This window comes from Netta rufina (assembly GCF_964035555.1).
Source record: "Netta rufina genome assembly, chromosome: 23".
Classification (NCBI taxonomy): Eukaryota; Metazoa; Chordata; class Aves; order Anseriformes; family Anatidae; genus Netta; species Netta rufina.
This window is the reverse complement of record NC_140147.1, coordinates 3,555,329-3,581,796: the sequence shown is the minus strand read 5'-3', so window position 1 is coordinate 3,581,796 and position 26,468 is coordinate 3,555,329. Positions and strand designations below refer to the sequence as shown.

General features: G+C 58.7%; 5 protein-coding genes across 7 annotated transcripts; 2 read left to right on the top strand and 3 right to left on the bottom strand.

The window, feature by feature from the left end:
• Positions 1–305: 305 nt before the first annotated feature.
• On the bottom strand, positions 306–2,141 carry ZNF593 (zinc finger protein 593). The gene is made up of 3 exons (XM_084300658.1): positions 1,917–2,141; positions 897–959; positions 306–763 (listed from the first exon to the last, which is right to left on the bottom strand). Exons 1-3 carry the CDS (start codon positions 2,111–2,113, stop codon positions 622–624), a joined length of 402 nt encoding a protein of 133 aa, XP_084156784.1. The 5' UTR covers positions 2,114–2,141; the 3' UTR covers positions 306–621.
• Positions 2,142–3,324: 1,183 nt separating this feature from the next.
• On the top strand, positions 3,325–4,180 carry LOC311218103 (uncharacterized protein C1orf232; the record flags this gene model as incomplete). The annotated part of the gene is made up of 4 exons (XM_084300590.1): positions 3,325–3,384; positions 3,468–3,554; positions 3,643–3,728; positions 3,913–4,180. The coding sequence occupies 4 exons, from the start codon at positions 3,325–3,327 to the stop codon at positions 4,178–4,180; spliced, it is 501 nt and encodes a 166-aa protein (XP_084156716.1).
• A 245-nt stretch (positions 4,181–4,425) lies between these two features.
• FAM110D (family with sequence similarity 110 member D) lies at positions 4,426–7,228 on the bottom strand. The gene is made up of 2 exons (XM_084300647.1): positions 7,045–7,228; positions 4,426–5,924 (listed from the first exon to the last, which is right to left on the bottom strand). The coding sequence occupies exon 2, from the start codon at positions 5,844–5,846 to the stop codon at positions 4,800–4,802; it is 1,047 nt and encodes a 348-aa protein (XP_084156773.1). The 5' UTR covers positions 5,847–5,924; positions 7,045–7,228; the 3' UTR covers positions 4,426–4,799.
• Positions 7,229–11,799: 4,571 nt separating this feature from the next.
• On the bottom strand, positions 11,800–20,829 carry PDIK1L (PDLIM1 interacting kinase 1 like). Of its 2 annotated transcripts, XM_084300650.1 has the most exons (3): positions 20,789–20,829; positions 18,922–19,223; positions 11,800–16,304 (listed from the first exon to the last, which is right to left on the bottom strand). In XM_084300650.1, exons 2-3 carry the CDS (start codon positions 19,204–19,206, stop codon positions 15,564–15,566), a joined length of 1,026 nt encoding a protein of 341 aa, XP_084156776.1. In that variant the 5' UTR covers positions 19,207–19,223; positions 20,789–20,829; the 3' UTR covers positions 11,800–15,563. The 2 variants fall into 2 exon arrangements, with proteins under 2 accessions (XP_084156776.1, XP_084156775.1); XM_084300649.1 differs by having other exon boundaries at positions 18,922–20,811.
• Positions 20,830–22,788: 1,959 nt separating this feature from the next.
• TRIM63 (tripartite motif containing 63) lies at positions 22,789–26,118 on the top strand. 2 transcript variants are annotated; one of them, XM_084300646.1, is made up of 9 exons: positions 22,789–22,989; positions 23,092–23,258; positions 24,246–24,414; positions 24,712–24,807; positions 24,935–25,168; positions 25,297–25,319; positions 25,461–25,585; positions 25,679–25,756; positions 25,896–26,118. In XM_084300646.1, exons 1-9 carry the CDS (start codon positions 22,831–22,833, stop codon positions 25,904–25,906), a joined length of 1,062 nt encoding a protein of 353 aa, XP_084156772.1. In that variant the 5' UTR covers positions 22,789–22,830; the 3' UTR covers positions 25,907–26,118. The 2 variants fall into 2 exon arrangements, with proteins under 2 accessions (XP_084156772.1, XP_084156771.1); XM_084300645.1 differs by having other exon boundaries at positions 25,866–26,118.
• Positions 26,119–26,468: the final 350 nt, after the last annotated feature.

Below are 26,468 nucleotides of genomic sequence, written 5' to 3'. Positions count from 1 at the left end.
CCGCCCTGTGGGAACTCGCAGTGGTGACACCGGGGCCACGTCACCCCCGGGACGGGGATGCAGCGAGGGGGCTGAATCGTGCCATACACACAGCCCCAGCCCTCTGGGAGCATGAAATCACCCCCGTGCAGTGAGTTTTAAGGCACCGAAACTCAGTGGTGGTGTTTCCAGAAGCCCCAAACCTGCTGGGGAGGACACCAGCTCACCCCCACCCCACAAAAAGCTGCTTACTATGAACCCAAGCGCTCGACGGAGGCTTCATTCACACGCGCAGCTCCCCCCATGCCAAAAATCAGACGCTCACAGACAGCTCTCGACACCAGCCCGGTGGGTGACGCATTTTAATGGGTGACTAACGAGGGTCTCTGACCCACGGAGAGCCCTAAAACCGCCCCAAAAGCCAAGAGAGGAGCGCACAGGGTTTGCAGCAAGTTGCTGCCTGTCCTGTCCCCACAACAGGGACACACAGGGGCACGCGGGGTCTCACTGGCTCCTTCTCCTCGTTAGCGCCCGGCGAGGAGGAGCGCTGTGCCTGTCCCAGAGCGTGGCTTTGTCCCGGGGTTGGGGACAAAGATGTCCTTTCAGCGGCACCTGCGACGGGAGCAGCCCGGCCCCGGGGGCTCAGCCGGACGCCTCCATCTCGAGCGCTTCGTCCAGCGGCTGGGTCTGCACCTGGACCTTCTTCGGGGGGATGTAGGAGCCCATCCCCGCCGCGCGCTCGGCCTCCTCCTGCGTGTAGGGCTCCTCGCTCAGCTGCTTCAGCCTGCGGGTGAGCAGAGAGGTGCTGGGACCGTCCACGGCCGTGCCCTAAAGGACGGTGAATCCCCACCGCAGCCCCCTCGGGGATCGGCCCTTAGGGTTTTTTGGGGGGCTCAGGACCTTCCCCCCCTCCTTACCTCTTCTTGTGCACCTTGGACCTGAAGTGCTCCTTCATGCTGGTCAGGTCCACGAAGTAGCGGCTGGGGGCAGAGAGGGGATGGGGTCAGGGGGGGATTTGGGGTCCCCACACCTCCAGAACCAACTAGGATCCCCCCCCCAACATAGAGCCCCCCTGGGCCAGCCCAGGACCCCCAGACCTGTTGCCCCTTGGGTCCTGTTGCCCCCCCAAAACCTGTCACCATCCTCCTGGATGTGTCACCACCCCCAAAACCTATCATCTCCCCCCCCAAAGCCTGTTGCCCCCCCCAAGACCTGTCACCTCCCCCAAAACCCTGTCTCCCCCTCCAAAACCTGTCATCCCCCCAGTCCTGTCACCCCCCAAAACCCTGTCGAACCCCCAAGAAACCTGCCACCCCTGCCCCAGACCTGTCACCCCCCTCCCAGATCTGTCATTGCCCCCAAAACCTGGTGTCCCACCTGAAAACCTGCTGCCCTCCCCAAAACCCTGTTGCCCCCCCAAGACCTGTGCCCCCCCGAAGCCTACTGCCCCCCCAAAACCTGTCACCACCCTCCCAGACCTGTTGCCCCCCAAAAACCCGTAACCCCCCCCAAAACCTGCCGCCCCCTGGGTCCTGTCTCCCCCCCCTCTGGTCCTGTCACCCCCCGGGTCCTGCTGCCCCCCCCAAACCTGCTGTCACCCCCCAAAACCTGGTGTCCCACCCCAAAAATTTCTGTGCCCCCAAAACCTATCACCACCCTCCCAGACCTGTCGCCCCCCAAAAACCTGTCACCCCCCCCAAAACCCTATGGCCCCCCCAAAACCTGTCACCCCCTGGGTCCTGCCGCCCCCCCCAAAACCTTCTGCCACCCCCAAAACCTGTCACCCCCCTCCCCCAACCCTGTCACCCCCTGGGTCCTGTCTCCCCCCCTCTGCTCCTATCACCCCCCCAGAACCCTATCGCCCCCCCAGACCCGTGCCTCCCCCCCAAAACCTCCTGCCCCCCCCCCCCCCCCCCATTCTCGCCCCGCTCCCGTACGCGCAGTGCAGGCAGTAGAACTGCGCGCAGCCCGGCAGGTCGGGGTCCGGCTCCTGGCGCAGCAGCCGCTCGGCCCGGCCGGGCCTCAGGTCCGCGTGGATCTCGTCCAGGTCCCGGCGGCGCCGCTTGGTCTTGGCCCGGCGCCCCTCGGAGCGGGCCCGGTGCGCGCCCGTGCGGCGGCTGCTGCGCGGAGCCATGGCGGCGGCGTGAGGCCGCGGGAGCGCACTGCGCAGGCGCAGGAGGGCGGAGCCACGCCCCTCTGGTTTAGCCACGCCTCCTTTCGCGCGTGGACACGCCCGCGAGGGGATAGGCTCCGCCCCCTGGCCGTGCTGGAGGGGGGCAGGGCCGATCTGCAGCCCCCCCCCCTTGTGTCACCCCCCCTGTGTCACCTCTCGGGGTCACCCGTCAGTGTGACCTCCCCCCATAGTAGCACCCCGCTCAGTGTCACCCCCCCGTGTCACCCCCCCCAGTGTCACACCCTGGTGTCACCCCCCCCCATGTCACCTTTCAGTGTGTCCCCCACCCAGTGTCACCCTCCCAGTGTCACCCCCCCCACATTGACCCCCCCCACAGCATCCCCCCACCGTGTCATCCCCCCCAGTGTCACCTCCCGTGTGTTCCCCCCCAAGTGTCACCTCCCCAGTATCCCCCCCCCAGCATCCCCCTCCCAGTGTCACCTCCCCAGTGTCACCCCCCATTGTCACCCTCTGGCATCAGCCCCCTCTGTCACCCCCCCAGTGCCACCTCTCGATGTCACCCTCCAAGTGTCACCCCCCTGGTGTCACCCCCCCCATGTCACCCTTCAGTGTGTCCCCTGCCCCACAATGTCACCTCTCCCCCCCGGTGTCACCCCCCCTGGTGTCACCCCCCGTGTCACCCCCCAGCCCTGCCCACCCCCCATCCCCACACCCCCCCGAGCACATCCCTGCCCCCCCACGGCTGCCCCCCCCCGTCCTGCCCCCAGGGTCCCAAGCTCAGTCCCAGTGTCCCCCCAGTGCCCCCCCAGTATCCCCCCAGTGCCCCCCAGTGCCCCCCCAGTGCCCCAAGGCCACCGATCACGTTTCCTCCTGGCCGATCAGTTACACACTGGGGACACGGGGAGGGGGGGGGGACAGCAGTGACCCCAACACCAGCCCCCCCATGCTCTCCATGCACCCCCATTACCCCCCCCTTGGGGTGAGGGTCACTGGGGTCCGAGGCGGGGGGGGGGAGCTTTGGGGTGCCCGTAGCAGCCGCCCCCGCTGTGCCCCCAGCTCGGGCTCAGGTTCCCCTTTGTGCATCGGGCCCTAAAACTTTAATGAGGACACCGGATCGGTGGGTGGCACCGGGGGGGGGCCCCCCACACCCCCCCCACACCCCCCCCTCCTGCTCCCCGGCACCCATCGGCTCCGTCCCGCGGCCCCTCGCCATGACCCAGGGTTTTTGGGGGCTCTACAAGGCCAGGGTGCTGCAGGCCCTGGGCGAGGAGGTAATTTGGGGGGGGGGGGGGGGCACGGGTGGGCAGAGCCCCCCGGCCACCCCCTGCCCTCACCGGGGGGGGTTTGGTTACAGGGAGACCCCCCCGAGCTGATGGAGGCGGCTGAGCCCCCCGTGCCGGCTGAGGAGGGTCCCGGCCCCGTGGCGCAGCTGGCGAGGAAGGTGAGGATGAGGAGAGGCAACGGGGTTGAAGGGGGGGGGGGGGGCTGCTGTGGGACCCCCCCCCCAAAACAAAATGCTCGATCCCCAGGTGCAGGGGGTGGGCGCCAGGGGCTGGCGGAGCCTCTCGGCCCTCTTCGCCCGCGAGGACGAGCACCGGCTGCTCAGCCCCGACCAGTAAGTGGTGGCTCGGTGGGGGGGGGGGGCCCAAAACCCCCCCCCCCCCAAGGGCTCCGTACCCCCAGTATCACCCCCACCCCGTCACCTGAGGGGGCTCGGACACCCCCTGGTGTATTGGGGACGGGGTGGGTTGGGTGAGAAGGGCCCCGCGGTGACGCCCCCCACCCCATTCTCCCCCCAGCCCGCTGGCTGCTTCGCCGGCAGAGCCGCCCCCCGCCCCGAAACCCCCCGGTTTTTGGGATCTTTTGGCTACCAAGTGGCAGCAGGCGGCGGCCCCGGAGCCGGAGGAGCCCCCGATAACGACGGAGCCGGGGGACAGCCCCGGGGAGCCCCCAGGGGACGAGGGCCCCGACGACCTGAGGGAGCCGGAGGAAGGGGCCTTCAGGTGGGGCTTCCTGGCCTGCAAGCTGGCTGAGATCCGAAATAAAAACGCCCCCAAGGGCAACTAGAGGAGCAAGAGGAGGCTAAAGACCCCAAAGTGCCTTTTCCCGGAGTGTTTGTGGTGTTTGTGGTGCTTTCTTTGCCTTCGTGCCCCCTCCCCCAGCAGCCCGGTCATCGTGTCCCCAAGGCCTCAGAGCTGCCCCAGATCCTCTGGAGGGATTTGGGGGGCACCACCCCAAGCCCCAAAGCATCGCCCCCGAGTTCTGCTGGCAGAAACCACACACAGACAGGCTAAAAAAAAATAATACAGGTTTATTGAGCCCTGCTCCCGGCCCGACGGCCCCTTTCCTGGTGAGGACGGCGTTGAGGAGGGGGCTCGGGCTGTGCCCCCCACCCCACCCCACATCCAGGAACAGGGAGGACCGAGAGGAGGGGACCCAGCGGGGGACAGCAGCCTGCGGACCCCTGGGGCTGAACTCACCCAGGGGAGCCCCTGGGGCACCCCCCACCCTCAGCCCTGCCTCCACACCCCAAAATCCATCCCCCAAGGGGCAGCCCCGGTGTCCCTGCCGGCCAGCAGCAGCCCCACGGTGCCGGGGCCGAGGACACCGACACGGTGCTGGCCTCCTCCAGCCCGGGCAAGGGGCCGCGTTCTGCCACCCCGACCCCCTTGGGGGGCTCCTGGTTTCACACCGTGGACTCCTTGGCGGCCGCCCAGGCTCGCTGGCAGCCGTAGAGCCACTTGATGACACGGGCGTTGCGCTCCACCACCGACACGGCGGAGCCGAGCCGGGCGTCCTGCTCCTCCTCGCCCGGCCCCGCGTCCTCCCCGCTGCCCCCCGAGGCCTGGCTGGGCTCCCACTCGCAGGAACCGGGGAATTTGGCCGAGGAGGCGTTGTCCCAGCCCGCCGGCACGAAGCGCTCCTGCCCCAGCCCCTCCACCAGCGCCCGGTCCAGCCCGCAGTAGTTGAAGAAGCGCTCCTGCTCCGACAGCGGCAGCGACAGGCGCAGCCCCAGCGTTGGCTTTGTAGGGCCGGGGGACGAAGCGGGGGTCTGGGCCGGGTTGGGGGCTTTGGGGGGCTGCGCCACGGGGCTGCCGGGCAGCTGGAAGCTGTTACTGCCACTGCTGCTGCTTCTGCTGGCGGCGGTGCCCGGCGTCCTCGGCTCCTCTCGCTCCGTGGGCACCCACAGCATGGGGCTCTCAGCGGCTGCGGGGAGCCCTCGGGCTGGGGGGGTGCCGGGGGGCTTGTCCCTGAGCGGCCCCTGGAAGAGGCGCCTGACCAGCCCGTAGCCCTTGTTCTCCTTGTTGGTGACCGGGCAGTCCCGTTTCTGCCGGTAAATGATGAGCGAGTCGGGCCTCAGCAGGCGCTTGCCGCTGCCTCCCCTCCGCAGCACGGGGGACTGGGGGCACGGCGGCTTGCGGGGGCCGTCGCGGCTCAGCTCCGAGCCCTGGCAGAGCTCGTGGCAATGCTGGAGGGCGAGCAGGCGCCGGCCGCGGGGGGAGAAGCGAGGCGAGCAGCCCCGCAGCGCCGGCTCCTGCCGGCTGTTGATGACCTGCTGCGATTTGACGTATTTGGCTTTGTCGGCCTCCAGCCGCTCCACGGCGCTGGGCGTGCGGCCCCCGCTGCCCCCCGCCACCTGCTCCCGCAGGTATTCGGGGCCACGGTTCAGCAGGCGCAGGGGGGAGACGCCAGGGGAGCACGGTGCTCGGGGGGAGCTGCCCAGAGGGACCATCGCCTGGTGGCCCCCAGCCGGCTCCGGGTGGGACGGGGACCCCAAAAGGCTGCTGGGCTCCCGGATTCAGCTACGGCCCTGGGGGGAGAGAGGAGAGACGGGGTTAGGGCCACGGATGGGGTCGGCACCACCGGCAGAAGGACGGGGAGCGAAGAGGGGACCGGGGCTGTCCCCTGCCCTGCGAGCCGCTGCAGGAACAATCACGGGCAGGAAGAGCGAAGCGCCGAGCATCCGCCGGCTTCACCCGGATCCCAAGAGCGGCTTCAAACAGGAAAAAATACCGCAGCCACCGCCTTATCTTTATGAGCCCAGGGACAGCAGAACAAAGACAGCGCAGGGAAGCCAGCGAGCGGCCCTGGCCCTACCTCCCAGCCTGCCGGCAGCGGGGCTGCGTTGGCCGGGGCCGTTTTGGCCAGCGGGGTTTCCGTGTGCCGTGCGGGCATCGCGGCTCCCCGCGGCGCTGGCCTGGGCTGGGTCCTGGCCCCGTTTCCCTTTTCGGGAAGGAAAACAAAAGAGTTCGGGGCAGGTTTATTTTAAGCGGAGGCTGCTTGCGGCAGACGGTCGGCAGCGGGGGCAGTGGGGTCAGCCCGGGCCTCCCCGGTCCCTCCGCAGCACGGGGATCCCGAGCACTGGGATAAGCGATCCTCTGAGCCTCTCCTACCTCCATTTGTGGGGTTCAAGGAGCAGAGGGCTTCTGTGAGCCCTGCGGGCACGGCTCCTGCTCAGCTTTACCCGAGCATCAGCAGAGGATGGGGACGGTTCGGAGGCAGCAGTGCGGGGCCAGGGCCATAAATCGGGCGGTGGAGGTGGGGCCTGGCCGGGGGCTGTAAATGCCCGAAGCAGATGGTGGCCCTCAGCAGAAACCCAAATGGCCGTGAGGAGCCCGCTGTGGGGACGTGGTGAGGACGGGCAGAACGCGGCTAACAGAGAGCAAAGAGCCGGGAGCCCTCGGCCCCGACACGCAGCCCCCGCAGCCACCCCATGTTACAGCCGGGTAAACTGAGGCACGGAGCTGTCCTGCTGCAAAATCCCAAAACTCCCCGGGTTTCAGGCAGAGTTTTGGGGCGGTTCAAGGGATGCTGCCCCCACACATGGTCCCGTCACCCTTCACGGGGCACAGGGTGCCAGCGTCCCCATACCCCCAGCCCCATACCCAGCAGCGGGGGCAGCAGAGGATGCAGAGGATGCTCTCGCTCACCTGGGCCCTCGCAGGGGTCAGGGTGGCTCCGTCGGTCTCCGCTGCTCCTGTCCCCGCAGCCGCCAGCAGCAAACTGAGCCCAGAGCCGCAGGAGCCTCATATAGAGGGGGAGGAAGAGCCACCCCATTAACCCCTCCCGGCCCAGCCCCGTCAGCACAGCCGCCGCGTGCCAGCACCCTGCTGGCGTTGGGGTCCCCGTTCCTACAGCCCACACACCCCAAACCCCGCACAGCCGGCATTAACCCCTCTCCTCCTGCAGCCCCAGCTCCTCTCCCAGCCCTTTTTGCCTCCCTATGGGAGCGTGGCCGGGATCCTGATTTAGGGACGGGCTCCCCACCACCCTCTGCCCCTCGGGGGCTGGTAGCAGCAATCTCTGCCTCCTTTTCAGAGGGGACCACCCTGTCCATCCCCTCACTCCCTTTGTATGAGGAGCAGGAGTGTGGAAGCTCACCCACTGCACCGGCTTTTCCCCCCTCCACCTGCCCTGGAGATGCTGAGCCCAGCTCCAGAGCAGGAGCCCCCCGCGATCCCCCCTTCCCCAGGGTCCCCGCAGCAAGGAAAGGTCCTGGAGCCTCCTCGGTCGGTGGTGAAAGGGTCAAAGCCAGCTCGGAGCCAGGCAGGTTCCTGCCTCCTCTTCCCCCGGGAAGGGCTGTAAATTGCAGGAAGCCACAGGGACCGGAGCCAGCCCAGGGGGTTATTTTTACCTCTGCCCTCTCCCCTTCCCGGAGGGCCGAGCATCCCCCGGGCCCTACAGCCCACCCTAAATGGGACCCGGGCTCCCCAAAAGCTTGTGCTGAGGAGCCCGAGCAACCCCAGGGACCTGCACCAGCTCCCTGCATCCTTCGGACATCCAGGAGGGAACCAGGAGGCTTCACCAGGGACAAAGACACGAAATTTGGCACGGGACCTGCAGGTTCCCTTAAGGAGGGGGGACATGGCTGTAAATCTGCCTGCCCCACACCAGTTCCTTCCTGCAGCACCAGTGTCACTGCTGGTGTCGCTGCCAGTGCTGGGAACAGGGCTGGGTCAGGGCCAGCACCCCCAGCGATGGAAAAACCAAGCCCGAAGGTGAGGCTGGAGCAAAATCTGAAGCAGCAGGGCTCGCTGGGCTCTGCTGGCACAGGCAAAACCCCAGCAAAAATAAAATTAGGGACAGAGCTGGGGAGGAGGAACACCCCGAGCTGTGCTCCCAGCGGCACCCAGACGGCACGGGATGCTCCAGAGGAAAACGGGAAGGGGATGGGGACAAGAGGCTGAGAAACCCGTGCCAGGACTGGGATCTGCTCCCCACCCACCTCGGCTTTAACACCAAGCGACAGGACCGGCTGTTTCTCCAGACAGGTTTATTTTCCGAGCCGGAATTGAGGCAGCCCTGCTGGTAAAGACGGCCGTGAGTAAGAGCCGCTCTGATTCCCTTTTTCTGTGGCGTGTCCCCGTGATGCACTTCCACCCAGCGCCTCCGCTTCCCCTGCCCTGGGAACAGGACGGACGGACAGACAGACAGACGGGGGGGGCACAGGCAGCAGGCACTTAGTGCTGAATTAAATTTGCACGAGCCAAATTCCTGGGGGGAGGCAGAAGGGGGGGGTTTGAGGGGTGCTCCCCAGCATCAGGAGGCCCAGCAGCTCAAGCCCTGGGTGTGGGGGCCGTCACCTCAATTTCTAGGGAGTGATTTCAGTGATTTCCCCAATTAATCAGCCTCTTGTAAAGGCACTGGGTGGCATTTATTAGCCCCACGGACCCTTAAAGCTTCTCGTTATTTAATTAAGCCTGATTGCCTCATGGTTTCAGCACTGACTGGCCAGTGATGAGGGGAGGGTCGGAGGTTTGGGTGCAGCTGTAGGATGCTTTCAGCCTGCGATGGGACAGAAGGTGGAGGAAGTCCCCAAAGGTCGAGCACCCAAGCACAGCTCCCCAGAAGAGCTCTGTGAGATCACCGGGGCCCTGCCACGGCCCTGAGGAGCAGCAGGAGCGGCCCCGAGGCTACGACAGCCACAGCGGGAGGAGGTCCGGGGCTGTCCACGGCCAACTGACTGTGGGGAGGATGAGCTGATCTCCAGAGGGAAATTTGGTGTGGATAGGCTGAGCTCACAGCCTTGCTCCTCCAAAGCCTCCCAAGGCAGAGAAGGGCTCTCTGTATAGTCAAAATACAAAAAATAATAATAATAATAATTAAAAAAAACTATGGTGTATAATTAAACACCAGCCCCTTGTCTCACAGGTCTGCCTGGGGCACGGAGATGCGGAGGCAGGGCTGACCCCTCAGCACCGCTGGGCTTCCCAGGGAAGGTCCCAAAACGCCCAGCACACACCAGGATGTAACAGAAAATGAAAAATAACAACCCAGACTGCAAACAAATGGTAAATAAGGAGATCCACCCCTCTGGAGCTCAGCCTGCCCACGGGGTGGAGGTCAGGGCTCGAGGTGCCCTCAGTCACCTCTCCAGATGCGTTTCTCCTTTGCAAATCACTTCGCCACCGCTGGGACCAGGTGCAGACGTGGCTGAGGGAGCTGATAACATCGCCATCTGTTGCTACTTGCCAGTTCACTTTCCCAGCCCGCAGAAGCCCTTTCTGGGCTGAGGCCCATGTAAATACCAGAGGGGAGAGCAGCCCCAACGAGCTGGCAGGCTGAAGGCTGTATGGCCGCGAGCCAGAGGGCTGGAGATGCACCAACGTGTCTTTGGGACGGAGCAGGAGTGGAAGGCCTGCTCTACGAGTTTAAAAATATCAAGGGCTCAAATGGGCATAAATAAATCTGAAACCAACACCTCGTCTAAGGCAGCCACCCACAAGTTCGTGCAAGTAGGAACTAGAGAGCGGTCGGGCGCAGGAGAGGACACGAAGCCTCACGCAGGTGTTCGTGCCCTGCTGGCGGGCAGGGCTCCAAACCAGGCTGCAGGGAGAGGCTGGCCTCGCTGCGTCTGTGCCAGCCTGGGAAGCAAAAAAAAAGTCAGTATTTGGGCCATGGATGCAGGTTGAGAGAGGGAAGGTTACCACGATGGAGGGGTCTCCAAAATCGGAGTGTCTGGGCTGAATCCTCCACCTGCTGCGAAGGACCCGCGGATGTTTTTGTGTTGTGTTTTCATTTCAAACCCCAGAGCACTTCCAATTCTAATGCTGCTGCTCCCTTCACCCACTTCAAGAAATGCAAAGCACATCAGCCATGGCCTCTAGCACCCAAACCCAGCATACACTACCTGGTTAAAGCATTTGAGAGGAGCAGGATTTATGGGAGAGGCACCAAAGGGAGGTTGCCTTCCTCCTCCTCCTCCTCCCCAGGCCCGTGGCAGCCACAGCCCCAATTCACCACCTCCAAGCTCAGCCCACGGGGCCCAGATCCCTCAGGAACTGTTCCTGCTCCAGGCACCCACATAATCTGGAAACTCATCTGGGAACAAAGGGACTCGAAGAGGAGAACATCACCTGGGCCCTGGCTCCTCTTGCAGTGAGGCACTGGGGCTGCTGGCTGATCTCTGGGGTCGCTCAGCTCCTCCGTGCCCCCAAATCTCACAGCTCTGGTGGTCAGAGGGGAGAAGCAGCAGCAGCTCAGGCTGGGATTTTGACCTCCCAACCTTCCCCAAACACAGTGCAGGCACTGAGGACAGCCTGTGACAGATCCCTCTTCCTCAACTGCGTGTAAGAATAGCCAGCACTTTGCATGAACCGCTCCTGAGCAAAAAGGAAGCGAAACCCAGCCAGTGCTCAGCAGTTCCTGAGCTGCCAACGAACAACAATTTATGCTTAAAAACTTGTAACGAGCTCTCCGAGGGGCTCTTCTTCTGGGGCTCACAGCACAGGCTGCAAGTGAGGACTGAGAACACTTCACGATGGATCCCAGAGAGGATTTGGGTGACAGTGCAGCGAGGGGCAAAGCCCTGCAGGTTCTCCCCGTGCTGCCCGCAGTCCAGAGTCCACCCGAGTGCTCAGGCACTGCACGAAGGAGAGAGACGTTGCTTCAGAGCGAGGGCATCCTGCCAAGGGGCAGGCAGCTCTGCAGGGCCTTATCTCTGCCACAACACAACGCTGGAGCTGCAGCGGGGGCTGCAGTTGGCTGGCACGAAGGACAGCGGTGTTTGAACGAGCACAGGGCACCAAACACAAACAGCAGCTCGCTACGGAGCGGGGAGCTCCCGGCCAAACCCTGCCCGAGGACTCTGCACTCTGCAAAATGAGCAAAATAAAGCAGGGGTTGGGTTATTTAACTGACACGCAGCTTTATTTAACTTCCAGGGTCTGTAACAGCGTTTCTTCAGAGATTTTAATTTCTGTTTTCCATGTGCTAGGCATATTTCAAGTGTGTAGGTTTGCTTTTCTCCATTTTACGGGGGAGGGATTTAGCTTGTGTCTGTATTTAAAGTCACCGGTCTTACAGCTAACCAGAGGTGCAGCTCTCTCCTTTAATTAAGGTGCTGATCCTTTAAGGTGCTTATCCTTTAATGGGAAAGAAAATGTAAATCCCAAACCCTCTCTCTTTTGCAACGCCTGTGCTGACTTACAGATTTAACCACAGCTCCTGGCCAGGCGGGGACCTGCCTGGCTGCAGCACCAGGGAACACAGAACTCCAGGCGACGGTGCAAGCACAGCAACATCCACGAGGCTACTGGTGGGGTAAAAACAGGAGGACAGGATGATTTACAGCAGCTCCAGTTTGTGCTAGTCCCACTCCCAGCCTGCACAGCCCTTTGTTCTGGAGCACTTCTAATTAAAAGCATGCAAACGACCTCAGCCTCTTGTATCACGTATAAGGAATCGCATTTCCTCACCTTAATTTCTAAGGTTTCTCAGGGCAGGTGAGACCAGCGGGATGCCAGCACCTTGTGGTCTTCAGGACACCGTTTACAGCTGGGTCAGCCCCAGCAGCCACCCGCACAGCCCTGGCACCAGCTCCCAACAAAACCAGGCTGGGTTAAAGAGTCCAGACCCCAAACACAGGAGGAAAATGTACCAGGGGACACTGCTACCAGCCCTCAGCTCCCTGCATGGGGTTTGCAGTGTGCTGGGGAGGAGGGAACGGGGCTCACCCACTGAGAAACAGCTGGAGGTTTTCTGGGTGAGGGTTTCCTATTCCAGCCCCCATTCCCTGCAGGGGGAAGGCTTGCTTCAGAGGGAGGAGCAGCAGCAGCGCCCAGGAAAGCAGCAGCCTCTATTCACAGCCTCAAATCCAGTCACACCAGTAACAGGGCAGCCAGAGCCTGCCCGAGATTTCCATAGGGCCCAGGGTGGTACTCACTCTGCTTGTGGTAACAGCTCCAAGCACGCAGCGGCTGCAAGACTTCTTCTCTCTTTAATCCCATCTTATAAAAGGCAGCAGCACACCCAGCAGAGCAGCGCTTTGATTCCGAAGAGGCTCAGCAGAAGGCTCCACGTGGCCAGGGCTCATCTCAGCTGGTCCAGGAGCCAGCTGCTGGCACTTCCAGCAGGGCCGGGCTCCAACAAGTCCTCCAGCAGCACCTCACGTACCTGCCAGAGCCCCACTACCCACACACGGAGCGCAGCTCCTGGCCAGCCCAGCATCTTCTCCACCCTGAAGTCACCTCGAGTACTCCTACAGCTCACTAGGATTCTGGCAGAGCAAGGAAACCTTTCTGTCACCTGGCAGCTAGGTGACGTGGTGCTGACCGAAAGGAAAGCCATTTCTCGGGAGAGAGTTCAAAAGCGTCATCGAAATCCAGGTTTTATTTCAAAAAAAAAAGTCAGGAACTTAATAAATTACACAATCATCTCCCCCATTATAAATTCTGCACAAAATATATTTTACATTTTTTAAAGAAAGATTTGAAAAAAAAAAAAAAAAAACCTTTTCTGAGTGCCGAAGAGTATCTTGACTTTGTGTCACGCTGGTGAGTAGTTCTGTAGCTGCTACAACAGTTTGCTGTACCAAAGGTTCGAAAACAAAGACCTCAGACAACAAAAAAACAGAACACAAACCTCAGGGACTTCCATTCGATGAGCCAAGGAAACGCTCAGGGTCACCCAACAGCAAGGCTAAGCACCATGAGAGGGATTTCAGGTACCCCCACCCTTTAAAGTGGCAATCAGTGCAAACACATCCTTTGGGAGTCAAAAAACAAATTTTTTGTGCATTTGTTAGCACTCATCTCTGCACCGCAGGCAGGCAGCACGCTCGGTGCTCATCCTTTGAAGTGCTCGAGGAGAATCAAATGATTTGCAAAGCGCCTTACAGGTAAGGACTATCATTCTGGAGTAGATTCATACTGTGAGATTAACAGAGCTGAATTAACTGAGCTGATTCTGTTTGTCGGGTGGACAGGAGAGAGGAGGAAGTTGATGCATTTTTAGAAGTTTGCCATGAAATGTTGTCTACTGTTGTCCACCCTCAGCTTCACGCAGCCTCCCTGAATGACCGTGCTGGGATGTGAGTGCTGTGGAGGTGTTAGCATAGAGAGCAAGGGGTTTGCTTTCCTCCTAACAAGCTGCCTCCAGCTGCACCGAACCCAGTTAATAAGGGGAACGAGCAGACCTCCACTTCTAGAACACGGGAACAGAGCCCTCCTCATCACCCATCACTCAGGGAGGCTCCCAGTCTTCCTTTACACACAAAGCTCCCTGCAGGGACATCTGTGCAGGCAGGAGGCTGTACCCTCAGCACGATGCACTCGCCTCCATCCCTGCCAGCTCAGGCACGAGGCACTCTGCTGGCCCCAAACACCTCGGTGTGACACAGCACCACCCTCCCAAAGCCACTTCGGAAAGTTCAACCAGACCCTAAGTATTGTCTTACTTCAAGACAGTGAAAATTTGTCTGAGCATCACTGTTCAGTGATGCAAACCAAGAAGAATTAACCTCTAAGGACCCTGAGGTAACTGCTGCCACCAGGACTATGAGCAGCAGGCAAGACCCGCAGGTAAGAACTCCCTGCTGCAGTCTGTCAGGCCTCAGAGGTCTGGCAGAACCAGAAACTTTTGCTTTTCCCATCAATGTGTTGGTTTTGCTGCTTACTCACCCTGGGCAGAGTTCCAGTTTTCATGGCAGTTTTCAGGTAAGGTTTAAAAAAAAAAAAAAAAAGCATTAGATTGATTTTACTAAGAAAAAACAACCTTTGCTGCAGCTTTAATAGAAACTGCCTTTTTTTTTTTTTTTTAAAGACTACATTTTCAAAAGGTCAGATTGATGGGAAAGGTCATGTTCCCGCAGCCAAAAGAAAAAGGTCTTGTACCAGCACAAAGCAGCTTCTGTCTGGCCTGCAGTGTCAGGTAGTGGAAATGAAACATCTGAGCACATGAATATGCTCCTGTGCAGTAGGAGAGGGGATAAGCAGCCTTCCAGCTGCTCCAAAGCCTCCTATCCTACTGGCTGTGGCTTTAAATATTACTTTTTTGGATTTGTTTTCCTCCTCTTAAAGACTGGCCAAGGTTGCTGCACAAACCTGAGATGCCTTTCACTGATCACTCAGGGTTTTCTCCTGTATTTGGGGTGTTCAAGACAGCCACCCCTTCATCTCCTTGTCACTACCAGGTTGCAGGCAGCACCAGAAAGGGAAACCACGACCAGTAGCAGATCCAATTCACAAGGAAACTGTGCCATAACCAGTATTTTGGAGAATCTTAAGAGCACTGCTTTATGCTGCTGGATTCCCTCATCAGGGATTTGCCTTTCCACATGTAAACTCTATTGGAACTGCTCAGTTTGCTACTGGATTCTAGTTTAAAGGAGGGAGCACGTCGTGAAGCTGTAGATTAATGGATTAATAAAGTATTTGATTAGTAGGGGAAAGCAGAATTGAATGATTAATGAGCTAGCTGCCATGCCAGCACCTGATTGCATACACTTGTAATTTGACTCCCGCAGTGATGAGCTCATTAGGCTGGAAGTGCTAAACGCGACCACCTCAGCACTTTTAAAGCTGCTGATACCCTTGCATTGTATTTTGTCTACAAAGTCAAGTCTCAGACCCTATCTTTAACAAAAATAAATAATAAAGTTACCCAGGACTGGAGAAGAAGGGATGCTTCTCACCCGCCTTCCTCAGCCGGTTTCCTAGCAGACCCCAATCATTCAGACCCACAGCAAATAATTTAAGAGAAGTGCCGTTTCTCCATGGAATGCAACAACACGCTTACAGGCACACGCTCCCAGTCACTCGTGGACATAAATATATACACAGAGTCACTTTACAAAGCCTGAGGATTTGCACTGCCAGCATGCAAACCTCTTCTCCCATGAGAGTTCCTAATACTGACGTAGGAAACTGGAATGTAGGAAATACTCTGAGATATGGCTGGAAACCAACTCTCAGCCCTTAAGACATCCCACTGCCAACGTACACAAACAGACATGGTCACATCTCACACTCCGTATGACATCCTGGCAATATACACATCGACGCGGCGCTAACACAAGGGCCGACCCGCATTCTGATAGTTTATGAAACCCCAAAATTGTCAGAACTAAACCCGCAGGTTTGAGACCAGGCTCGTTTCTTTGACTGCCACCAAGTCGCGCCGTGGGTCAGGCCAGCAGCAGCTCTACCAGGAGACGGGGCTGCTCGGCGGGTCACGTCTCCCAGCTGCTGTCTTTAAAAGCTATGTTGACTAATCGCAGCTCCAGCTCGAAAGCATCGGGACGGTCCTGCGGGTTGGCAGCCAGCATCTCCTTAATCAGCTGCTTCATGCGAGCGTTCATGGATTTCTTCTTTACGGGGATGAGCAGCTCCATTTTTGGGTTCTCTAGAAGCGCCTCCCCAACAGGCACGATCGCTGTCCCCTGCTTGACGTAACTCCCCAGGAGTTCTTTCTTTGTTTCGGTGTCTATGAACGTGATTCTTTCTAGCATCGCCCAGATTATGATCCCCAGGGCGAAAATGTCTGCTTTGGCAGTGTAGTGTCCTTCCCAGACTTCGGGGGCCATATAGAAGTCAGTCCCACAGGCGGTCGATAGGAAACACTTATTTACATTGACTGGTTCCTCGGGGTTCTGGCCCGAAGCCGAACACACCTTGCTCAGCCCAAAATCGGCCACTTTCAGCGTGGGCTCCAAGTCACTAGCATCCATCCTGCTCTGGGATATCAGAATATTGTCGGGTTTGAGATCACGATGAATGATTTGGTTTTTGTGCAGGAAAGCCAGGGCGCTGCTGAGCTGAAGCATGAAACTGGTGTTGGTCTTGCGGTTCGGCTTTCGGGACAAGAGGTACTCGTTCATATCCCCTCCATCACAGAAATCCATCACAAACCATAGGTAATAAGCGCTCCTGGGGTCAAAGACTATCTCCCCTTTTAACGAGGTCTCTACAAGCTGCAACAAGGAAGAGAAGCGTCATAACTACCTGACGAGCACCAGAATCTAAAGATATGATGGAAAAATAATGCGTGAGTTTTGGATCTTCCTCTCGGCAATCCAGAGAGTAAGATACCGCGACTGGTAAAAATAAAAGTGGATGCGAAGCTTATGATTTAAAAGAAAAAAAAATCACAAAGTATTTGACAGCCTCTTTATTTGTGTGTGCACGAAGCATATCAAGCTCTCCCTGCTGCCCAGAAACTGGAGCTAGACCCCGATAAGAGTATTTTGAGAGATACCAAGCAGCTGTTTCACTCCCATCTGTTCCAGCTGGGCAGCGTCCCACCCCTACGAAGCCTGTCCCACCCATTTTGCTAACAGCCTCGTGTACAAACACAGCTCCGAGTAACCCCTGCACAGCACCAGCGGGCTCTGTTTGTCCCCTGCAGCACCACGATAGGTTTTTAAAGCCTGCTCTCCATCCCTTACACGTGAATGCATCCTACAAAGTGTTGGTAAAGGATCTCATAGCTCAGGAGAGCACTAACCTACGGGCACAACCAAACGGCTGCTGCAAGTGACACCTTCCTCACCACCACTCACCAGCTAGCTCCCAGGACACAAGCACTGAGTGACTCCAGCAGCTACTTCTAGGAGTAAACCAGCAATAACTTCTGCTAACCCCATTTATACAGCTACACATTTGCCCTTCCAGCTCCTCTGAGGCAGCTGTCAGACTTGCCATTATTTGTTAGGAGCAAACTGATGTTTACTAAACCAAATGCAGCTGCTACGGGCTTCCAGAAAATTAAGGTAGCTATTAATATTTAGAAAAAGGATTCTAAAATGTCTCTAAAAGCAGTGTTTTCCATTCAAGAGCAAAATTAGTAGCAAATTATAGCTATCTCTAATTACAAGCATGGCTAGTACTCAAACCAGACTAACTTAGGAGTAACTCCATGTTAAAACTCAAAAACTGTGTATTCAGGGCTCAGTCTGTAACAGGGAGATTGAGGAACCTCCTTGCCAGGAGCACACCAACACCCAGCTCCTCCCTCCACGTGGGCTCACACAAGCAGGACTCGAATTTTGGCTCAGAGCATCGGGACGGCAAAACCCACCCCGGACCTGGCAGCACAGGGACACCGAGCCAGTCCCCAGGTCTCACTACATGCATTTGGCCGAGCTGACACCCATTTAGGACCTGCCCCGGAGCACTGCAGGGAACACCGACACCCCCTGCCCACTGCAGGGGCCCAGCTCTGTAATGTAATAGCACCTGGGGCAGGGAGAGGGGAGGGCACGCCGCAGGAGATCTGGGGTTCTCTATTTTAGCACATGCTATTATAAAGCGAGCCCGGCTCAGCCCTGCCCTTTGCCCTTCTCTGCTCTCTGGAGAGGAAAACAACCTGCAGCACTTGTGCCCCATGCACACACGAGCTCTACACCCTGCATTACCACCAGCAGAAACCAGTGCTGCAGGTGCCCTGGAAGCTCTCCCCCATCTCGCAGCTCCACCCTGCAGCCTTCCCCTCAAAACCCCCTTTTTTCAACTCCCCCGTTCAGCTGTCTGCGAGTTCCGTGCAGTATCTCAGGGATCCACTACCAACTAGGCACTAAGGCACTGATTTCTCCTCTCTGAGCTGAGCAGCGTTATTTTACCCTAATCCCTTCGTGAAAGCCAGCCAGTAACAACAACTGAGCTATGGCAAGTTCACAAAGGCAAGAATCCTTTCTCAGGCTCGTACAGCACCCAGCACAACGGGATCTGGACAGCCGTGAAGTGCTGTCAAATGAATGTCCAGTAACAAAAGGCCCTGTGCCAGACATGCAAGAACAACAATAAAAACCAAAACAATAAAAGCCAACTATGGATAACACATGTAGCAGGCTACTACTGACTTTTTAAACCAAATAGACAAGTTTCTGACAGGGGTTGACTTAAAGTTTGGGGCAGATCCCTGACAAGGGAATGAATCAGATGAGATTTCAAGGTTCTCCCTTGAAATACACTTGAGTACTTCTTCCAGAAGCATGTGCCTTCAAACTCTAAGGCAACTCAGCTTTTAATAGCCACACAGGGGAAAAGCAATATTTATTGCTCTACTCCATTATTTACTGTACCTTTGCTTCTCTTTGAAGAGATCAAGTTATTTACCGAAAAGAATTTTAAACAGCTCCACGTACTGCAGCAATTGCTTATTATTTAGGAAGCCAACACTTAAAATTCTTTAAGAAATCAGACAGCTACTTCCCCTCCAAGGACATCCGACATTAAGAAATTCTTCAGAGCTCTGTCTCAAGACACCAGTACGACTCGTTAACCCTGCAGCGGGACTTCCATCACCTCCCTGCACCTCCCCTGTATTTTTATCTGCAGTGTTTCCTCAAGTTAGCAAAGCACATCCTGGAGTCTTTGAGAGTGGCGTGGCTTCAAATTAAAAAGATACAGATGATTGTTCAATACATACGCTCTTTTGAAGACGTAAAGTAGTTCTTGGGTGTCATCAACATGGAAACACCCTCTCCTAACTAAGAATACCTCAAAAGTAGTCTTAGCTACCCATCTCCTTCCCTCCCAGCTGCACATCCATATTAAGCACTTCCACCCCGTTACCTCAGCTTCATGTACCTGTAAGTAAAGGGAGGAACTGGAGCCATGGGACATCTTCTGCACCATGCCATCTTTCTGCAAGATGCACTCCTCCAGATGAATGACGTTGGGATGCTGGCTCTTGATACTGCTAAGTGCCCAGAACTCACGCAGAGCTAGTTCCACGTTCTCTGGAGCATGGCACCGAATCTTTTTCACAGCGACCCGGGCAGAGGTCTTCCTGACGACTGCTTCGTACACCACACCATAACTGCCACGACCAACCTCCCGTATTAGATCGTACTTAGGCTGGCTACTCACCATCTTCAAGATCAAGGGTTCTGGGGAAGGGGGAAAAACCCACAGAACTATAACTTATGCACAAGAACTGAGCTGCATTTTCCCCCATATGGCGTGGCAATATGAGGTCTATCGATACCCCTCAATTAACAGGGCAGCACCTCTGGGCATCGCACAGAACGTAACGCTGCGTTCAAGTGCTAGAATATTTCAGAAGTTATTCCGTAAACCTGGACCTCTTAAGGGCTAGCTAACAGCGCATCATTTTGGTGGGATTGTTAAGATTTAAAATACAGCTCAGTTTTCAGGAAGGCAACAATTCAAGCCTAGAATTGTACTGTGCTGAGACAGGATTATCACGTACTCTCCTACTCCTTTCTCTCAGTGTCCTTTGTGAGTGTCTACGTGAGTAACAGCACTCTACCATGCTCTCCATCCACGCCTGGGATAGCAGAGACGAGGTTCTAGTTCAAGCCTGTGGTTGAGGAGTAACAGATTTAAATAAAGCTGTCTTTTAAGATGATTGCATAGATAAATATTTCTGTTAGAATGTAATAATTTGTTTCCTCTGGTACTAAGACAAGAGGAGACTTCACAGACTTTTAACATTACTATGATGTTCCAAGAGGTCTCATCTGTATGAACTCTATTGTTACAAAAAAAAGTGAAAGAGCAACTTATTACAGAAGTTTGTACCCAGCACCTAACTTGCAGTTTTGCTCAACAGGATAAGGATTTCAGCAAAAACAAGTATATTGCTCTGTAAGGAAAACAAGACACACACACAGAGGAAAAAAGACCCCAAACGCTGCCACAGGTCTATGAGCCTCCCTGAGCACTTCCCTCGAGGATTACAAACCAAAACACACCAGCACCGCCTCCATACAAACAGACCGAATTGGGACATTGCCTATAGACAGAAAAAAATTGTCTGGCCAAGTATCACTGGTCGAACAGAACGAAATACAAGGAAAAAATATCACAGTTAGGGTGTCAGAAATGGCTTGCAAGAATGCCAGTGATAAGTGTAATTTGCTACGTCAGTAAACCAGGCAGTAAGGACCACATCAAAAGAGCCTGTTATTAATAGGGATCTTTCAAGTATTTCCAGTGTTTTAGGTACTATTTTTTGGAGGGAAAACAAAACAAACAAAGAAAAAAAAAAGAGAAAAAGAGAGAGAAAGACAGGTATCATCAGTCTCAGGGCAACACTACCGCGGACACCTCCAAGCTCTCCTCAAAGCCCTGCAGCCAGCGCTTGCAGGGAGCCAGGGCCGCTGCCACGGGGGGGGGTTCAGGGCTCTGCGACCTCACCAGCGGCCAAAAACCTCCCCGGGGACACCCCCGCGGTGCTCACCGAGCACAAAGCGCCCCAGCCTCGGGGCTGCCTACGGAGCGGCCCCGTCCCCCCGACCCCCAGCACCGGGGCCTGAAGGGAAGCGGCCCCGTAGGGCCCTGCCCGCCGCGCCGGTAGCCGAACCCTTCACGGCGGGGCTCCACACACACACCTGAGGCGGAGACCGCCGCCTCCAAACCCACCCCGGGAGCCCCGAACCCCGCGGCCATTCCCCCTCTATGACAGAGGGGGACGCGGCCCCCGCGTTACCTCAGCGCTGCCGCGCTGCCGCCGCCCGGCCGCCATTATAGGGCCCGCCCCCGGCCGCCATCTTAGGGCCCGCCCCCATGGCGGCCATCTTAGGGCCCGCCCCTCGCACCGCCCCCGGCCGCCTCGGTCATTAATTAATCCGTCGTGTCATTAATTAACCCATCGCCCGGCGTTAATCAATAAATAACGGGGTCCCCCGCGCCTTTTGTGGCGCCCTACCTGTGTGTGGAGCTGCTGGCTGGGGGTTGTCCCCCCTCTCTCTGCCCCGTTCTTCCCTATCTCTGTGGGTTTCCTATGGTTGGGGTCCGGCAGCCCCCTTGAGGGTGTTGGGGTGCGGTGGGGCTGCTGCTTGTGGGGGTCCTTCGGGTGTACTCCCGTAGAGCAGAGCTCCCCCATCATTCCCTGGTTAATTGGTAACGAGCCCAGTGGTGATTAGTGCCCCACAGCCCTGCCTAAGCTGCCCCAAGCCAATTAGGGGCCAACGAGCCCCTTGTAGGGTTTGGAAGCTGATTAAGGCATTAAAACCCGTCCTCTGCTGTGAATCCCCTTAATCGAGTCCAGGAGCAATTAATTAATCAATGCCAGCCTTGGGCAGGGCCAGCTTTTGGATGTGGGCACGGGTGCATGTCCGGTGGCCAACCCCGCCGTGTGCTTGGCCAGCCCTGCTTCCAAGCACACACCTCCCTGGAAGAGCCCCAAGTGCCGAAACGGGGACAATTTTGCAAGATGTGCTTGGCCGGTGCCTGCACAGTCACTTGGTTGACATGTGAGCCTGTCCGGAAGGAGCACCCAAAACAGCCCTGAGGCTGCCCTGCCCCTGGAGGGGGGCTGGCTGCGGTGAAAACAGGGCCCCTTGCACCCATGTACCCCTGTACCTATGTGCACGAGTGTACCCGTGTGCCCTACACCTCTGTGCACGAGTGTGCCCGTCTACCTGTGCACCCATGGGCACCTGCACCCTGTACCTGTGCATCCATGTACCTACACACCCTGCATGCCCGCGCACCCATGTACACCCGTACCACATGGCCATGTGTCCTTGCACCCATATATTCAGGCACCCCTGTACCTGTGCACCCACACACCCCCAGCTACCCCTGAACCCCTAAACCCATGTACCTTTGAACCCAAGCACCTGTGCACCCTATACACAGGTACCTGCACCCCACACACATCCCTACAGCCTGCAGCTGCCCTGGCACTCGCAGCACCTCCTGCCCAGGGACTCTGCGGGCTGCAGAGCAGCCACCCCGTCCCACCCCGTCCCCTGTGACCCGCGGCCAAGGCGCTATAATTACCCGCTCTCCTCATGCAGCTGCTAATATTTACAGGTTTCCCTGTGCACCGGTGTTGGGGTTTGGAAGAACACCCTGTTTACCGCCGGGCAATGTGATCGGGGCCGCTCCCAGCTGGGGCAGCTCCGGAGGGGTTCGCGCTGCCGCTGTTCTCCTGCCGCGGTTTCTGTGTCAGGTTTTGCAAACAAGCACAGGGCACGGCAGGCCACACGCAGGTTGTGCCAGCACCGTGCTGCCGGCCTTGGGGAGCTCCCCATGGGCTGCCATGTGCATTTTGGGGTGCAGAGAAGCCCTGTGTGCAGGGGGGGCCACACACACCGAGCATGGTGCTGCCATCCACCCAGAAAGCCCCCCACCCACCCTATTTGCACTCAGCACCCCAAAAGCGCTCACATTTTACGGGTACAAACACAGATGCTCCACACAAACCACTCTGCCAGCTCAGAGTTGCCCATTCCTCACCCTAAACCCCCCGTAGGACCAAGTCCCACCTTATACCCCCCCACGGGGCCCCGCTGCCCCCCAGCACGGGTGGCCGGGCCACGCGGACAGCCTGTCCCCGTCTTGTTTACCGCCGGCCTTGCGCCCCGATTGTCACCGCCATGTGACAGGTGGCAGCGCCTCGCCGGACACCCGAGCCGCCCGGCAGATTTTTGGGCTCCACGTGACGCCGAGCGAGTGATAAAAAGCCGCGCGAGGGGCGCCGGCGGCAGAAGCGGGGGCTGCTCCGACGAGGTGCCGCGTAGGATGGATTTCCAGCCCAGCATCCTGCGGGATGGCAGCCCCATGGAGAGCCTGGAGAAGCAGCTGCTCTGCCCCATCTGCCTGGAGATGTTCAGCAAGCCCGTGGTGATCCTGCCCTGCCAGCACAACCTCTGCCGCAAGTGCGCCAACGACGTCTTCCAGGTGAGATGGGGACCCCCACACACACCCCAGACCCCCTCCCCTGCTCCGGGATGCTCTGCGGGGACACCTGAGGACCCCCCCGTTGTCCTTGTCCCCCTTCAGGCCGCCAACCCCTGCTGGCAGAGCCGGGGCAGCATCATCCCGGGGGGCCGGTTCCGATGCCCCTCGTGCCGCCACGAGGTGCTGCTGGACCGCCACGGCGTCTACGGGCTGCAGAGGAACCTGCTGGTGGAGAACATCATCGACATCTACAAGCAGGAGTGCTCCAGGTTGGTCCCACGGGGACATGGGGACAGCTGTGCCACAGAGCCCGGCATAGCATGTGGGAGGCGATTCTGCTGAAAATGGGGGGGCTGGCTTGGTGCTCCCCCACCATCTTCATCCCCAGAGCCACCTCCTCGTGCCCCAACCCAAATCTCTATCTCCCAACCCAAATCTCCGTCTCCCAACCCAAATCTCCCATGCCGTTCGGGTCTGTGGTCTGGTGGCTCACTGGGGACACTGGGACCCTGGGGGGGTGGCGGAGGAACAAGTCCTGCCCCCCCTCTGGCATTCTGCAGCCGAGGCTTTCAGTTGGAGATAAGGGGCGTGAGGGACAAATCCAGGCTCTGCTGGTGACAGCGGGGAGCTGATAAGGGACAGGGGGACAGTCAGGGGGGGACCCTGCTGGGTAAAGGCATCGCTCAGCAGCAGGGTTACAGCATGGGGGGGGGGGACAAGGAGGGGGGTGACGTCTTTTTGAGGGACCCAAATGCAGGGGCTCAGCTCCCCGGTCCCCTGTGTCACTGTCAATATTGTTCCAGTGCCATGGGGACGGGGACGGATGGCACGTGGCAGGTGGCTGCGGCCCCGGGGGGGGGGGAGTTGGCTAAAAAACCCCTCACTGGTGACTCAACTGCTGTCACCCTCCCTGGAGCCCCCGCTCTGGTCACACGTCGGGTGATAAGGATACATGCCAGCAGCGCTGCTCTAAAATTAGGCGCTTGTGCAGCATCCCTGGAGCGTGGCCCCCGACTGCTGCTGTGTCCAGTGCCAGACTGGTGCAAACTGGGGCTTACTGGGCTTGTAGAGGCACAGAGGCCAGGATCTGGCCTCTCACAAGGGGACACGATTGTGGGGTGGCTCTGCAGCGTTGGTGGGGATGTCACTGCTGTGGGGAGGTCACTGCAGTGGGAACATCACCACAATGGGGACGTCACCATGATGGGGACATCAGTGTGACAGGGACGTCACCACGGCTGCTCTGCTCTCTCCAGCAGGCCCCTGAAGAAGGGGGAGCACCCCATGTGCAAGGAGCACGAGGACGAGCGGATCAACATCTATTGCGTCACCTGCGAGGTCCCCACCTGCTCCATGTGCAAGGTCTTCGGGGCCCACAAGGACTGCGAAGTTGCCCCTCTGCAGAGCGTCTTCCAGGGCCAAAAGGTGCCACGGGGAGGGGGTTGGGGGGGACCTGGGGCCATGGGGGGGCACGGCAGGTTCCGGGCAATGTGCTGAGGGTGGCCACAAATAGCTCTGGGACGTGCTCATGGGGTATTAATAGCCATCAGGCTGACTTCAGCCAGGAGACAGCCCTAAATTTAGAGCTGTGGACACAGCGATGCCCCCCCTGGCTCCCACCCCGTCCCCACGTCAGGATGGGGGACGGACCGTGACATCCCGGCGGTCCCTGTCCCTGGGGGACGGGGTTCAAGCTGCTTCTGTCCGTCTGTCCCTGCCCAGAGCGAGCTCAACAACTGCATCTCCATGCTGGTGGCGGGCAACGACCGGATCCAGACCATCATCTCCCAGCTGGAGGACTCCTGCCGCAGCACCGAGGTGAGGGACGGGGGAAAGGAGCCCCCCGAAACCCCGGCGTGCTGCAGGGAGCCGGAGCGAACGGAGGAGGCAACGGGGAGGGGACACGCAGGGGCTGGAGGACCACGGCTGTCCCTTGTCCCCGCAGGAGAACAGCGAGGCGGCCAAGCGGGAGCTGTGCGCCCGTTTCGACGCCTTCGTGGCGCTGCTGGAGGAGAAGAAGACGGAGCTGCTGGGGCGCATCGGCCGCGAGCAGGAGGACAAGACGGGCTTCGTGCAGGGCCTCATCCACAAGTACAAGGAGCAGCTGGAGAAATCCAGCCGGCTGGTGGAGACGGCCATCCAGGCCATGGAGGAGACCGGGGAGGCCACCTTCCTCATGGTGAGACCCTACAGCCCCTTGGCACCCGTGAGGTGCCAGGTCCCGGTGGCACGGGGACGTGCTGGTGGCACGGGGACATCCCAGGCGGTGCTGCTCTGACACCCTCACCTTTTTTCTTGCTCCCACAGAACGCCAAGCAGCTCATTAAAACGTAAGTGCCCAAACTGGAGACCTCGGTGCTCCCCAACCCTGTCCCCTGGCCAGGATCTGGCAGCGGGGCAAGCACCACGAGCCTGCCTGGGGGTGTCCCACGCTCGGGGGCTGTAGGATCAGGGCCGTGCTCTCCCCACAGGATCGTGGAGGCCTCGAAGGGTGGCAGGCTGGAGAAAATCGAGCAAGGCTACGAGAGCATGGACGCCTTCTCGGTGAGCCTGGACCACCTCGCCGACGCCGTCCGCGCCTTGGACTTCGAAGCAGGTAATAATCCAGCCCCAAAAAAACCCTCGGGAGCCAGCGGCTGGGGCCCCGCCGCAGCTGCCCCTCGCTGACATTTGGCCACCCCTTTTACAGATGAGGAGGATGAGGAGTTCTACGAGGAGGTGGAGGAAGAGACAGAAGGGGACTCAGCGCCCGGCAGGATGGTGACGGGTAAGGACGGCCACCTCCGTGCCGGTCTCACGGCGGAGCCCCCGCCACGAGCACCCCACACAAAGGGGGGAACGGGGAGGATTTATTGGGGGTTCCCATCCCTCCCCAGCACCCTCCCACCACCCTCTCCCTCCCGCAGCCCCCCAGTAGCCGCGGCGGGCGCAGGATGTCCGGCGACGGGACCTGGGGACGCGCCGATGGGGGCTGGCTGCCCGGCGAGGCGACGGCTGCTCCAGCACAGGACACTTTTCTATACGGGTGCAAAGGATTATTCCGCACGTTTTATATGTTCCTTGTTTTGTATATAATTGTAACGGAGTTGACTTTTGTGTATTTTATAAAGAAAACCAGTGCTTTGGGCATTTTTTTCCCCCCTCTCGCCTCTCATTTTCGGTTCACAGGTCTTGGGATGGGCTCTGAGGGTTTCCCAGGGCAGGTCCAGCTCTTAATTTTCACCTAATTGACACCTCCAGCAGTGCTGGCATCCCGTGCTGGCCGTGCTCCTGGAGGTTTTAAGGGGTCAGCACCGGGCAGGATTTATCCCCTGGCGATGGGGGCACACGGGGCCAGCGCTCACCGGGGTTTGGGAACATGGGGCGGGGGTGAGGGGGGTCCAGGCTGTGCCAGCCCCAAAATGGGGCCAGCCTGAGCTGCCAGCTGAGCTCACACAGCTGCGAGGCCGTGGCAGGGGCGTGCTCCTCCTGCAGAAACA

What these genes read in the sequence shown, in the direction of transcription:
- ZNF593 (XM_084300658.1), bottom strand. Translation starts at nt 2,113, where the DNA reads ATGGCTCCGCGCAGCAGCCGCCGCACGGGCGCGCACCGGGCCCGCTCC. An exon ending in TTCTACTGCCTGCACTGCGC is followed by an intron (nt 960 to 1,916) that starts GTACGGGAGCGG and finishes CTCTGCCCCCAG; the next exon opens with CCGCTACTTCGTGGACCTGA. An exon ending in TCCAAGGTGCACAAGAAGAG is followed by an intron (nt 764 to 896) that starts GTAAGGAGGGGG and finishes GCTCACCCGCAG; the next exon opens with GCTGAAGCAGCTGAGCGAGG.
- FAM110D (XM_084300647.1), bottom strand. Translation starts at nt 5,846, where the DNA reads ATGGTCCCTCTGGGCAGCTCCCCCCGAGCACCGTGCTCCCCTGGCGTC.
- PDIK1L (XM_084300650.1), bottom strand. Translation starts at nt 19,206, where the DNA reads ATGGTGAGTAGCCAGCCTAAGTACGATCTAATACGGGAGGTTGGTCGT. An exon ending in GTTCCTCCCTTTACTTACAG is followed by an intron (nt 16,305 to 18,921) that starts GTACATGAAGCT and finishes TCCTTGTTGCAG; the next exon opens with CTTGTAGAGACCTCGTTAAA.
- TRIM63 (XM_084300645.1), top strand. Translation starts at nt 22,831, where the DNA reads ATGGATTTCCAGCCCAGCATCCTGCGGGATGGCAGCCCCATGGAGAGC. An exon ending in GCCAAGCAGCTCATTAAAAC is followed by an intron (nt 25,320 to 25,460) that starts GTAAGTGCCCAA and finishes CTCTCCCCACAG; the next exon opens with GATCGTGGAGGCCTCGAAGG. An exon ending in CGCCTTGGACTTCGAAGCAG is followed by an intron (nt 25,586 to 25,678) that starts GTAATAATCCAG and finishes CCCCTTTTACAG; the next exon opens with ATGAGGAGGATGAGGAGTTC.